This window comes from Phyllobates terribilis, unplaced genomic scaffold, assembly GCF_046119375.1.
Source record: "Phyllobates terribilis strain yellow unplaced genomic scaffold, ASM4611937v1 Scaffold_186__1_contigs__length_3700242, whole genome shotgun sequence".
NCBI classification, from domain to species: Eukaryota; Metazoa; Chordata; class Amphibia; order Anura; family Dendrobatidae; genus Phyllobates; species Phyllobates terribilis.
Genome location: NW_027362946.1, coordinates 915,284 through 929,270, shown reverse-complemented (window position 1 = coordinate 929,270; position 13,987 = coordinate 915,284). Strand labels below are relative to the sequence as shown.

The window sequence follows — 13,987 nt, the reverse complement described above, 5'->3', positions numbered from 1 at the left end:
GATTTGTGACTGTTTGACAGTTTTATTACATGTGAGGAATGTCTATTTCTTACACATTCCTCACATGTAATAAAGCTGTTAAACAGTTGCAAATCATGCACGCGGGAGCGATTCAACCATATCACCGAGCAGCTGTAACTACTCGGAGCTCGGCCCGAGCATACTCGGACAGAATATACTCGCTCAACCCTAGTTCCGATGTCCCCTCCATCACCAGCACCACCTGCAGAATGAATAAGGTGGCTCATGGTGACAGGAGCAGATACCAGAGGAGATGGGACACACCATTTGCAGAAGCCCCTAAAATAACAAAATGGCAGAAAACTAGAGCAGTAGAAATCTCCATAAAGTGACTTCATTTTGGAGATTATAACCCTCAGTGAATTAATCTATAGGAGTAGTGACTATTTTGACTTCACACCCACTTTCCAGAAATTAGCACACAGTGAATGTTGGAGCGTGAAAATTGCTAATATGCCATTTCATTACCCAACACATAGTGCCCAGATTGTGCTCCAGGAGACACACACCATAAATTAAATGGGTTCGTCTCACTATAGTAATGCCGAATACATGGATGCTAAATGTGGCTTCAGCACCCTGCAATGCTCAGAAGTGAAGGGGAGATTTGACTTTGGGAGAGTGGATATTGCTGGACTGGTTTATTGAAGCCATGTTGCTTTTCTAGAGCCTTTGAGCCACTAATAATGTATAAACCTCTGTTTTTCCATTGACAGATCATGAACCTGAGTGGGGATTTTTTTTTTGTGAAATGAGTAGGCGTTTTTATTGGTATTATTTTCACCTACATAACATTGGTGGCTTTTTATTTTATATTTTGGAGGCAGAATGAACAAACAGTTGGACACCACGCTCTACTGGTTCATGCTATGAGGTTTTCTATTAGACTGTGAACTGTCATTGTCTTGGTGAATAATTTAATAGTTTTACATAATTTGCCATTTCTACGGACAGTGTAAGTAGAAATGTTAAAAAAATATAAAACTTGAGGATATTTTATTCTAAAATAATAATTGGTTTTATTCTTGGCAGATGTCTGTACCAGGAGATCAGAGGGACAGCTGACTTCTTCAGTTTTTAAATTAGATGGGCTTGAGATCCCACAGGATACAATTGAAGTGAATACCATTACTCCAAATATACCATCATCCCTTCACAGCAAAGATCTGTCATCTGATCCTTTGAAACATGTCCTGTCTTCTGATTCATTGCCGAATACTAAGGAAAATCAAAGTCACAAAATAAGCTTAAAAAAACTAATTGCTCCTAAAGCAAATAAGCCATTTTCACGTTCAGAATATGGAAACTGTTTTCCACTTGAAAAAAATTTTCTTAAACATCAAAATATTCACACAGCGAAGAAAAGGGAGAAGCCTTTTTCATGTTCAGAATGTGGAAACCGCTTTTACCAGAAATCAAATTTGGTTAGGCACCAAAGAACTCACACAGAGGAGAAGCGTTTTTCATGTTCAGAATGTGGGAAATGTTTTAACCAGAAATCAGATTTGGTTTGCCACCAGAGAACTCACACAGGGGAGAAGCCTTTTTACTGTTCACAATGTGGCAACCGCTTTTACCAGAAATCAAGTTTGGTTAGGCACCAAAGAACTCATACAGGGGAGAAGCCTTTTTCATGTTCAGAATGTGAGAAATGTTTTAAACACAAATCAACTTTGGTTATGCATCAGAGAACTCACACAGGGGAGAAGCCTTTTTCCTGTTCAGAATGTGGGAAATGTTTTAACCAGAAATCAGCTTTGGTTGACCACCAAAGAATTCACACAGGGGAAAAGCCTTTTTCATGTTCAGAATGTGGAAACCGCTTTTACCAGAAATCAAATTTGGTTAGGCACCAAACAACTCACACAGGGAAGAAGCCTTTTTCATGTTCAGAATGTGGGAAATGTTTTAAAGACAAATCAGCTTTGGTTATGCACCAGAGAACTCACACAGGGGAGAAGCCTTTTTCCTGTTCAGAATGTGGGAAATGTTTTAACCAGAAATCAGCTTTGGTTGACCACCAGAGAACTCACACAGGGGAAAAACCTTTTTCATGTTCAAAATGTAGGAAATGTTTTAACTATAAATCAGCTTTTGTTAAGCACCAGAGAACTCACACAGTGGCAAAGCCTTTTTCATGTTCAGAATGTGGGAAATGTTTTAAACACAAATTAACTTTCGTTAGGCACCAGAAAATTCACACAGGGGAAAAGCCTTATTTCTGTTCAGACTGTGGGAAATGCTTTATCCAGAAATCCACTTTTGTTGACCACCAGAGAACCCACACAGGGAAGAAGCCTTTTTCCTGTTCACAATGTGGAAAATGTTTTAACATTAAAGGGCATTTTGTTTGCCACCAGAGAACCCACACAGGAGAGAAGCCTTTTTCCTGTTCAGAATGTGGGAAATGTTTTAACCGGAAAGCGTATCTTGATATCCACCAGAGAACCCACACAGGGGAGAAGCCTTTTTCCTGTTCAGAATGTGGGAAATGTTTTAACCAGAGCTCACACCTTCTTAGGCACCAGAGAACCCACACAAGGGAGAAGCCATTCTCATGTTCAGAATGTGGGAAATGTTTTGTGAAGAAATCTTCTTTTCTTAGTCATCAAAGAATTCACACAGGGAAGAAGCTTTTTTCATGTTCTTAATGTGGGATATGTTTTACACTGAAGTCATTTCTAAATAAACATTAGAGAATTCACACGGGGGAGAAGCCTTTTTCATGTTCAGAATGATGGAAATGTTTTAACTGAAAATTGTATTTTCTTAAAGGGGTTGTTCACTATTAGGGCAAACCCTTGTCATTCCTCATGTGTGGCCTCGTAAAAAGAAAAACACTCATACTCATCTTCCATGCCGGTGCTGTTCCAGGGGTGTCTGCACTCGTGTTCCCAGGACTCAAGTGAAGTTATTACATCACACAATCCCTGCGATTAATCAGCACCGGCTTCACTGTCCCCGCCTTCGGACGTATTGAACATTAACAGGAAGCCAGGGCTGCTGCTGCTTTCTTGCTTGCTCTTTTTGTTCGATGTGTCCGAATGTGGGGACAATGACGCCAGTGCTGATTGGCTGCAGGGCTCACATGACGTAGCAACATCACATGAGCCTCGGAAACAGAAGTGCTTACACGACTGAAACTGCACAGGCATGGGAGGTTTGTATAATTGTTTTTATTTTAACAGGACCAAACTTGAGGAATGAGAAGGGGTTGTCCAAGTACTGGACAACCCTGTTAAAGATCAAAAATCCCACACAGAGGGAATCCATTATTATACCTTAAGTGTGAAAAATGAATTACTGGAAAATCGTATTTTGTTGACCATCAAAAATAACTCAGACGGTGGAGAAACTATATATGTTATTGACAGATTGTACAAAAACATATAACAGACAGTTGTATAATCAAATGAGAAAGGGAATTTACTTTAAAACTTTTTGTTTTTCGACTATAAGACACACTTTTAGCAAGAAAAAAATCTTGATAATAAGTGAGTGCATCTTATAGACTGGAGGTAGCTTTCTGTGACAGAGGAGAACAATGAGACCTTGTCCTTCCTGATTTTGATGAAACAACTTCTAATCTTAATCAGCCAGACATCTAGATTTGTTAAGCCAAGAGAAATACACTATTGTGTTTGTGTTGACTTGTGACTGTATGTGTGTTTCTTTGGCTATTCAAGGACAGTGATTCAGGGTGAAACAATGTTTGTTACTATGCTAATTGCACTAATTGCATATTGTACTAAAGCCAGCTAGATGTTGATTTACAAGAGATCCCCTGCTATACCAACTACGTAAACTGATTAAATGCTCAAACAATGAGACATGAGCCCTGTGGAATAATACCCTCCCATAATAATTAGTCTGAGCACAGAAGCGATCCATTAATATAAAAGCATATTTTATTAGACTATCATTAAAATATAAGGATCAAAACAGCAGAATGCTGCAAAAAGGGATGCTGAACACTAACAATAAATTGCAATATTCAAGTGGCCAGAATTTCCAGTGGCGCTGAGTCGTTACACACTCCTCCACTTTACACCATCGAGAAATATTTAATTAGTAGAAAAAAATGTTTTCCTTCTTCCTGCTGTTTAAACCTTGTATGATGACACAGCTTTTTAATTATGCCAGACATACATTTCATGGCCAGGAACCATACCCCCTTATTGTTGTGTTGACTTTTAAACCTGTGTTCTTCTTTGGTTGCTCAACACTGACAATTGTTTGTATAACCCTGAATACTGATCTCTTGAGGTGGTAATTGATGAATGGCTGCTATTCTCAACTCGTATCAACTCTTACAAAGTATTGTCTGCCACTTTTACAATACAGGGCCTTGGAACAATGGATGTTTGCTAGATAAGTTAAATACCATTGCAGGGTGTTTGCCAGCCAACACTATGGGGGATGAGCTGTGGATAGTTGAGCATTGTGAATTAATATCACGACCCTTGACCTATGAATGATGGCTTGAAAGGACAAATGTGGACTATTAAAAGGGGGTCTCTGTGTCTGTTCTGTGTGACATCACAAGATGACAGCCTAAGGGACCACAGCCCTGGCTGTAAAAATACAGAACTGCTCCATTGCTGAACTCTCAGAGACTATTTGAAGAATCCAGGTGGAACATCAGGTCACCTGGCCACATATCACATGGCTCTATATCCGGCGGGCCAGTGGAAGGGTGAGAATCTGTACTTTGCACTATCTCGTGAATTTGCTGGGACTGTTCTATATGTGATTGCTGGTGGTTCAATAAATTATTGCCACACTGTTTATCATTACCCTGTGTTGTCTGAGTAGTGTTCTGCTCACGGAAGACCCTGGGTCTTCACACCTTGGATGCGTCTTATGATTAGGTGTGTATTATAGTCTGAAAAATATAGTATATTAGAATTAAAAATATATGAAGTTGCTACTATCTTTAATCCAAAAAGCAATCTTCAATGTACAGTCAATATTTCACATTGTTATAAAGCGGGTGAAATAAGTATTGAACACTTCACCAAATTTCTATGTAAGTATATTTCTAAAGGTGCTATTGACATGAAATTCTCACCAGAATGCCATACAAGAAATATCTAATGATGAGTAAAACCAGTGAGCTGTCTCAAGACTTTTGCATCCTTATTGTTGCAAAACATATTGGTGGCATTGGTTACAGAAGAATTTCTGAACTACTAAAGTACGGTACCGTACAGTACTGTTGCGGCAATAATCCAGTATTTGAAAGAACATCATTTCACCATAAACCAGCCACAACCAGGTTTCAGGCAGAGGAGTGAAAAGAATTATCCAAAAAATTGTCAAAGAGCCAAGAATTATCTGAGGAGAGCAACAGAAAGAACTGGAATTGTTAAAGATATCAATATTATATGAAGATATTCAAAATGGCGCTGGCTTCCTGCACCACACCTATGCTATGTGACTTTTAAGGAACTTACTGTATATTCTGCCTCTGATCATATAAGGCAATAATTGTGGCTAAACAATTATATTAAAGATGATGCACCCTTGGAAATACTCCAAGAGATTTGCTATAAATGTTATGTACCTCCTTAGTAAATCAGAAGAACTTCTGCATTTGATCTAGCTAGACTGCAAAGCAGGTTCAATTGTGTCAAAGAAAACTATAAGTAATGCACTCAACAACCATTGCTGAACAAAAACATATCCAACCATGTTTAAAGTTTGCTCAACAACATAATCTGGTCAGATTAGACCAAAATTGAACTCTTTGGATGCCATAATATACACCATGTTTGGACACCAAAAGGCACTGCATATCACCCAAAAACACAAAACCAAAGTTTGGAGGTGGGAACATCATGGTGTGGGGCTGTTTTTCAGCATATAGCACTGGCAAACTTCATATAATTGAAGGAAGGATGAATGGACAAATGTACTGAGACATTCTTGATAAAAATCTGCTGCCATCTACCAAGATGATGAAGATAACCCACAGGACCTTCAGGATTTTAAGAGTATTAGTGTAGACAAATGGGCCAAAATCGCTACTGAGCAATGCGATTAGTTTCTCCATACTGGAGGAATCTTGACGCTGACATCAACAACAAAGGCGTTTGTACAAAGTATTAAATAAACTTCAGTAAGCAAGTTAAATACTTTTTCCCTGTGTCATTTCTCATTATAATACATATTTTAATTTATGGCCAACTTTGGTTTAATTTCTTTGCCTGCGTGGATTGGATGGGTTGTTACCAACATCTGGTGAGAATTTCACTTCAATAGCACCTTTAGATAGTTAGGTCCAGAAAATATTTGGACACTGACACAAGTTTGGGCATTTTCACTGTTTACCGAAACATATTCAAGATACAAAAATAAAATCAATCTGGTCTTAATAAAGTGCCAACTCTCAGCTTTAACTTGAGGGTATTTACATCCTAATTTGAGTATGGGTTTAGGAATTCCAGCTCTTTAATATGGAGCTGCATCTTTTTCAAGGGATCAAAAGTAATTAGACAATGATCTCAAAGGCTCTTTCATTGGCTTTTTGGGCTCTTCCCTCATGAATCTATTATCAATTAAAAAGGTAAAAGGTCTGGGGCTGATTCCAGGTGTGGCTTTTGTATTTGGAAGCTGTTGCTATGAACCCATAACACAGAAAGGAGCTCTCAATGGAAGTGAAAAGATCAAATCCACCAAAGAGCAGAAATGTTAGGAGTGGCCAAATCAACAGTACGGTACATTCTGCGAATAAAAATGCACTGGTGTGCTTTGGAACTAAAAAGGTGTTGACGTCCACTGAAGAAAACAGTAGTGGATGACTGCAGAATCCTTTACATGGTAAAGAAAACCCCTCCACAATATCAACCTAAGTGAATAACACTTTCTGGAAGAAGGTGTTTCAGTGTCTTGGTCCACCATAAAAGAAAAGACTTCATGAGAGTAAATAAGCAAATACAGAGAGTTCACCACAAGGTGCAAACTGTTAATCAGACTTAAAAATACAAGGACCAGACTTTGCCAAATAACATCTAAAGAAGTCAGTACAGTTCTGGAAAAGCATTCTTTGGAGAAATGAATCGAAGATCAACATGTACCAGAATGATGGGAAGAAGAAGGTATGGAGGAGGCTTGGAACGGCTCATGATCCAATTCACGGCACATCCTCTGTAACACATGGTGGAGGCCGTGTGATGGTGCAAGCATGCATGGCTTCCAATGGTGTGAGATCACTAGTGTTTATTGATGATGTGATTGAAGACAGAAGCAGCTGGATGAATTCTGTGTGTACACGGCGATACTTTCTGCTCAGATTCAACCAAATGCAGTAAGGTTGATTGGATGGTGCTGCACAGTACCGATAAACAATGACCCAAAAAATAGCGTGAAAGCAAAGAGGTGGAATATTCTGCAATGGTCGTCAATCACCAGATCTCAACCCAATTGAGCTGCATTTCATAGGTTTATAGAAGTTGTCTACTACTTGGACAACTCCTTGTCATACCCCATGCTTGGCCCAGATAAAATGAAAAAGCTTCTACTCACCTCTCATGCTGGCGCCATTCCAGTGGTGTTGGCAGTCGCAATCCCTGGGCTCCCATGCGGTTGTTGTGACACGTGAGCCAGGCCCCCAATCATAGCTGGCTTCACTGTCCCCGCCTTTGTACGAATTGAACACAAAGAGGAAGTCAAAGATCAGCTGCAGCCCACACTTCTTCATGTTCAATTCGACAGAAAGCGGGGATAGTGACGCCAGCGCATTTGGTGATGTCCACGGCTTCCAGACTTCAGGCAGTAATTGCTGCAATGGATACTCTACAAAGTATTCAACATGAACATTTGATGGCTAAGTTAATTTGTCCATTTACTTTTGAGCCCCTGAAATGAGGAGGATTTGCAGAAAAATGGTTGCAATTCCTAAACGATTCACAGGATATTTTTGTTCAATCCTTTTTAATTCAACCTGAAAGTCTCCACTTCAATTGCATCTCAGTTGTTTCATTTTAAATCTACATTAGTGGCCTGCAGAGCTGAAATCACGAAGATTTGGTCAAATATTTCTGGACCTAACTGTATTCATATATTTACTAGTGATAAGCGAGCATGCTTGCCATTGCTCAATACTTGATCGAGCATCAGGGTGCTCAGGTTCTCAATCGAATATCGTGGGTGCTTAAGTCCCCCTCCCGCATGTTTCGCAGCTGTTAGACCGCCAAAAAACACGCGGGGATTGCCTGCCATACACGGTAATGACGTAGCCATTTTGGCTATTGGAATTACTGTGATTTGCCTGCCGCATCGCGTTAATGGGTTTTATACTTGATCGAGTAGTAAACATACCCGGGCACTGCGATGCTCGATCAAGTATCAAGCAATGGCAGGCATGCTCGCTCATTACTAATACTTACACTTTATGGACAAATGTTGCATCTCTTGCCCCTACCCCCCAAAACAAATCCCAAAATGTCCTCCTGCCCCTTTTCCTAACTCCTAATCCCAAAATAGACAAGGACATTCGGAGTTGCCATCCTCCCTCTTTTGTAGACTTCTGTAGATAAAACTTCTTCAGCCTCGGCTCTTTACCTCCTCCAGACAACATGGTGGAAAAACAAACCACTGTTTTTAATCAGTTATTTTTAATTACAGTTTTATTTTTAAAGGTAAATTACAATAAAATGTCCTCAATCCCTTTTTCCCTTCTCCCAATCCATAATGCTGGGGTAAGATTATCTCTACAGAGACCCCTGTACAGGAATATTAGGGCTCCAGCGACATCCCATCTATTATACAGAGAATAGCGCTATCTCCATAGCCCTGTACACAAGGACATAGAGATCAGACAAGGTCCTCATATTCAGGCAGCTTCTATTCTACTCCAACCCTCTTTATAAGAACAAGATCAGAGTCTCATTATACCGAGCAGAGAAGCTCCAGGGACAAAGACCCCGTCTGGTCCTAACACGCCGGGGGTCCGGAGTATCCAGCCACGGGGCCCGGATTCTCTCATTTGTGGCCCCAGCGTTTCTTGTAGAATAAATCCCTTTCTCATCCAGTCCTGTAGTAATGACTTTGTTATCAGGTTTTGTAGGAGGGTTCGTCTGACTCCATCTTATGTTATCAATATCTGTGTGAGAAACAAGAGACGTCCGAGCGCAGTTTTACCGAGTGTCCAGAGTCAGTTCTTCTACAGTCTGATAAAGAGCCGCGGGGTCTGCAACCGAACCTGGGGGTATACAGCTGTATACAGCGTACACACGGCTCTGTACACACACAGCTCCGCTCCGTACACACACAGCTCTGCTCCGTATGCCTCATACACACACGACTCCATACACACATGGCTCCGTACACACACGGCTCCCCTCTGTACACATACTGCTCCATACACACGGCTCTATACACATGGATCCGCTCTGTACACACACGGCTCTGCTCTGTACGAACACGACAATGCTCCGTACACACACAGCTCCGCTCCGTACACACACGGCTCATTTCCGTACACCTCGTACACACACGGCTCCGCTACGTACACCTCGTACACACACGGCTCCGAAACGTACACACACGGCTCCAATACGTACACACACGGCTCCACTCCGTACACAAACAACTCTGCTATGTACACACACGGCTCATCTCCGTACACCTCGTACACACATGGCTCCGCTCCGTACGCCTCGTACACTTGCGGCTCTGCTCCGTACACACACTACTCTGCTCCGTACACACACGACTCTGCTACGTACACACACGGCTCATCTCCGTACACCATGTACACACATGGCTCCGCTCCGTACACCTTGTACACGCGCGGCTCCGCTCCGTACACCTCGTACACGCGCGGCTCCGCTCCGTACACCTCGTACACATGCGGCTCCGCTCCATACACCTCGTACACACACGGCTCCGTACACCTCGTACACACATGGCTCCACTCCGTACACCTCGTACACACGCGGATCCGCTCCGTACACCTCGTACACACGCGGCTCCGCTCCGTACACACGAGGCTCTGCTCCGTAAGCCTCGTACACGCGTGGATCCGCTCCATACACCTCGTACACGCGCGGCTCCGCTCCTCACGCCTCGTACACGCGCGGCTCCGCTCCTCACGCCTCGTACACAAACAGCTCCGCCCCTCACGCCTCGTACACGCGCGGCTCCGCTCCGTACACCTCGTACACACGCAGCTCTGCTCCGTACACCTCGTACACACGCGGCTCTGCTCCGTACGCCTCGTACACACGCGGCTCTGCTCCGTACGCCTCGTACACACGCGGCTCCGCTCCGTACGCCTCGTACACACACGCGGCTCCCCTCCGTACGCCTCGTACACACACGCGGCTCCCCTCCGTACGCCTCGTACACACACTCGGCTCCGTTCCGTACGCCTCGTACACACGCGGCTCCGCTCCGTACACCTCGTACACACGCGGCTCCGCTCCGTACACACGAGGCTCTGCTCCGTAAGCCTCGTACACGCGTGGATCCGCTCCATACGCCTCGTACACGCGCGGCTCCGCTCCTCACGCCTCGTACACGCGCGGCTCCGCTCCTCACGCCTCGTACACTCGCAGCTCCACCCCTCACGCCTCGTACACGCGCGGCTCCGCTCCTCACGCCTCGTACACGCGCGGCTCCGCTCCGTACGCCTCGTACACACGCAGCTCCGCTCCGTACACCTGCGGCTCCGCTCCGTACACCTTGTACACGCGCGGCTCCGCACACCTCGTACACGCGCGGCTCCGCTCCGTACACACACACGGCTCCGCTCCGTACACCCCGTACACACGCGGCTCTGCTCCGTACGCCTCGTACACACGCGGCTCTGCTCCGTACGCCTCGTACACACGCGGCTCTGCTCTGTACGCCTCGTACACACGCGGCTCCGCTCCGTACGCCTCGTACACACACGCGGCTCCGCTCCGTACCCCTCGTACACACACTCGACTCCGTTCCGTACGTCTCGTACACACACTTGGCTCCGTTCCGTACGCCTCGTACACACGCGGCTCCGCTCCTCACGCCTCGTATACACGCGGCTCCGCTCCGTACACCTCGTACACACGCGGCTCCGCTCTGTACACCTCGTACACACACACGGCTCCGTTCCGTACACCTCGTACACACGCGGCTCCGCTCCGTACACCTCGTACACACACACGGCTCCACTCCGTACACGCGCGGCTCCGCTCCGTACGCCTCGTACACGCGCGGCTCTGCTCCGTACGCCTCGTACACGCGCGGCTCCGCTCCGTACGCCTCGTACACGCGCGGCTCCGCTCCGTACACCTCGTACACGCGCGGCTCCGCTCCGTACACCTCGTACACACGCGGCTCCGCTCCGTACACCTCGAACACACGCGGCTCGGCTCCGTACACCTCGTACACATGCGGCTCTGCTCCGTACACCTCGTACACACGGCTCCGCTCCGTACGCCTCGTACACGCGCGGCTCTGCTCCGTACGCCTCGTAAACGCGCGGCTCCGCTCCGTACCCCTTGTACACGCATGGCTCCGCTCCGTACCCCTTGTACACGCGCGGCTCCGCTCCGTACACCTCGTACACGCGCGGCTCCGCTCCGTACACCTCGTACACATGCGGCTCCGCTCCGTACACCTCCGGCTCCGCTCCGTACACCTCGTACACACGCGGCTCTGCTCCGTACACCTCGTACACACACGGCTCTGCTCCGTACACCTCGTACACGCGCGGCTCTGCTCCGTACACCTCGTACACGCGCGGCTCTGCTCCGTACACCTCGTACACGCGCGGCTCTGCTCCGTACACCTCGTACACGCGCGGCTCTGCTCCGTACACCTCGTACACGCGCGGCTCTGCTCCGTACACCTCGTACACGCGCGGCTCCGCTCCGTACACCTCGTACACGCGCGGCTCCGCTCCGTACACCTCGTACACATGCGGCTCTGCTTCGTACACCTCGTACACACGCGGCTCTGCTCCATACACCTCGTACACACGCGGCTCTGCTCCGTACACCTCGTACACACACGGCTCCGCTCCGTACACCTCGTACACACACGGCTCTGCTACATCCACACTGTAAACCCCTCCTGACCCCACACATAAACTTCAGCTCATCCAGCACCATGACAACCAGCACAGCAGAGTCCTGCATCCACTGAGGCCCCTGATCATGTGACCCCTGACTCCTCCCCTCCTGTGACCTCATCACAGCTCCTGTGCACACAGAGCAGCCATATATGTGGTGGCAGCTCAGCAGGTGGAGGTATGTGGAGACCCCCATTACTGGGCGCAGGGGGCATTAACCCCTTCAGCACGGAGACTCTTTTGGGGTCTCTGTGTGGTGTGAACAGTGAGGTAACAGCTGTGGACAGAATGCGGCATAGCTGGTTCCCGTCCACATTAGATCCATTCAGACGACTGCAGGATGAAGGACAGAAGCCCAGAGAAGTCCTCACACAGCGCCATTATTCCTCTCCTAGTTCCGTCCAGCACAATAATTGCTGCTGTTACACAGCCAATAAATATGCGGGGATTGCGCGCCATACACAGTAATCCGGTAGCCATGTTGGATACTGGCATTACTGTGATTGGCCGGTCGTATTGGGTCTTACAGCAGTGTTCCCCAACTCCAGTCCTCAAGGCCCACCAACAGGTCATGTTTTCAGGATTTCACTGGTGATAATTACATCACCTGAGCAATACTAAGGAAATCCTGAAAACATGACCTGTTGGTGGGCCTTGAGGACTGGAGTTGGGGAACACTGTCTTATAGAACCTCTTCTAACACCGACCATCGCACATCAGAACTTTTATCTCCGAGAAATGTCTGGCCACGGTGGTCTCACCAAACTTCTGCTCTTTTTCAATTTTTTTTAGCAGCGGCCGCAGTGGATTTCATCCTAGAATCATAGAGCCGAATAGAGGACGATGTTCCTTCAGTCTGATTGTAATTGATCGTGATGTTTGTCCAACGTCCACTTTGCCACAAGAGCACTTTAACTAGTAAATCACCAGAACTCTAGCAGGTACAAAAACACCGATATCCACAGGTGTCCCCTCTAATTGGTGGGAAAACTATCACCTTTAATAATCCTCCAACAGTTCTGGCATAACAAACACAGAAAAGTGCATGAAGGAGATGTCATAGTCAGCAATTCAACTGGTGTTCCATCCATACAAGACTAGAGAATACAACAACTACACGTTCTATCTCCTGATATGTTTTCCCCCATGGTCTTCAGTAATTGTATTATTACACAGGATCTTTATGATGTTACATCGGCTCATCATCTTCCTATTCAGGTCTCTACAATATCGGATCCTCTCAGTGGAGATCTTCTATATAACAGAATTTTTCTGAATCATCCATCCCATTAGGGATGGATATGGAAAGAGACAAGATGGCGGAGAGGATATTCCACCTCACCCTAGAGATCCTCTTCCAGCTTACTGGAGAGGTGAGAGATTCTGATGACGTCACATTACATCATTCTTATCTATGGGAATAACAGATGGACAGAACTGGAGAGGTGAGGACTCTGGAAATGTCTGGAGTGAGATTTATTAATGTGTCTCTCCATAACCAGGGTTACACAGTTGTGAAGAAGACCTCTAGTGAGCGCTGTCAGGACCCTGTGTCTGAGGGATGGGGAAGACCCCTGAGCCCAATCACAGGGCCTCCACCTCACCCCCTGATACATGATGACATCAATGACCAAAAGATCCTAGAACTCACCTACAAGATGATTGAGCTGCTGACTGGAGAGGTGACACTGCTGGGAATACTGGGACATTATACAGTAACGCTATGGAGGGATCGGGGGGATGACTATCATTGTATGTGTCAGGTTCCTATAAGATGTCAGGATGTCACTGTCTATTTCTCCATGGAGGAGTGGGAGTATTTAGAAGGACACAAAGATCTGTACAAGGACGTCATGATGGAGGTTCCCCAGCCCCTCACATCTCTAGGTAATAGACAGGACTAAATAC

The 13,987-nt window shown here is 45.8% G+C and overlaps 1 protein-coding gene and 1 pseudogene across 1 annotated transcript; both read left to right on the top strand.

Annotated features, from left to right (window-relative positions):
* Positions 1-4,811, top strand: part of LOC141212805 (uncharacterized) — a 62,864-nt pseudogene extending 58,053 nt beyond the window's left edge.
* Positions 4,812-12,220: 7,409 nt separating this feature from the next.
* LOC141212784 (gastrula zinc finger protein XlCGF66.1-like) lies at positions 12,221-13,983 on the top strand. The gene is made up of 5 exons (XM_073665091.1): positions 12,221-12,257; positions 12,872-13,020; positions 13,298-13,452; positions 13,582-13,761; positions 13,843-13,983. The coding sequence occupies exons 3-5, from the start codon at positions 13,375-13,377 to the stop codon at positions 13,981-13,983; spliced, it is 399 nt and encodes a 132-aa protein (XP_073521192.1). The 5' UTR covers positions 12,221-12,257; positions 12,872-13,020; positions 13,298-13,374.
* The last annotated feature ends 4 nt before the right edge of the window (positions 13,984-13,987 follow it).

Bases quoted from the DNA above. Each gene is read 5' to 3' on its own strand.
- LOC141212784 (XM_073665091.1), top strand. From the start codon at position 13,375: ATGGATATGGAAAGAGACAAGATGGCGGAGAGGATATTCCACCTCACC. The intron at 13,453-13,581 runs GTGAGAGATTCT...CTCCATAACCAG, and splicing joins TCTTCCAGCTTACTGGAGAG to GGTTACACAGTTGTGAAGAA. The intron at 13,762-13,842 runs GTGACACTGCTG...TGTATGTGTCAG, and splicing joins TTGAGCTGCTGACTGGAGAG to GTTCCTATAAGATGTCAGGA.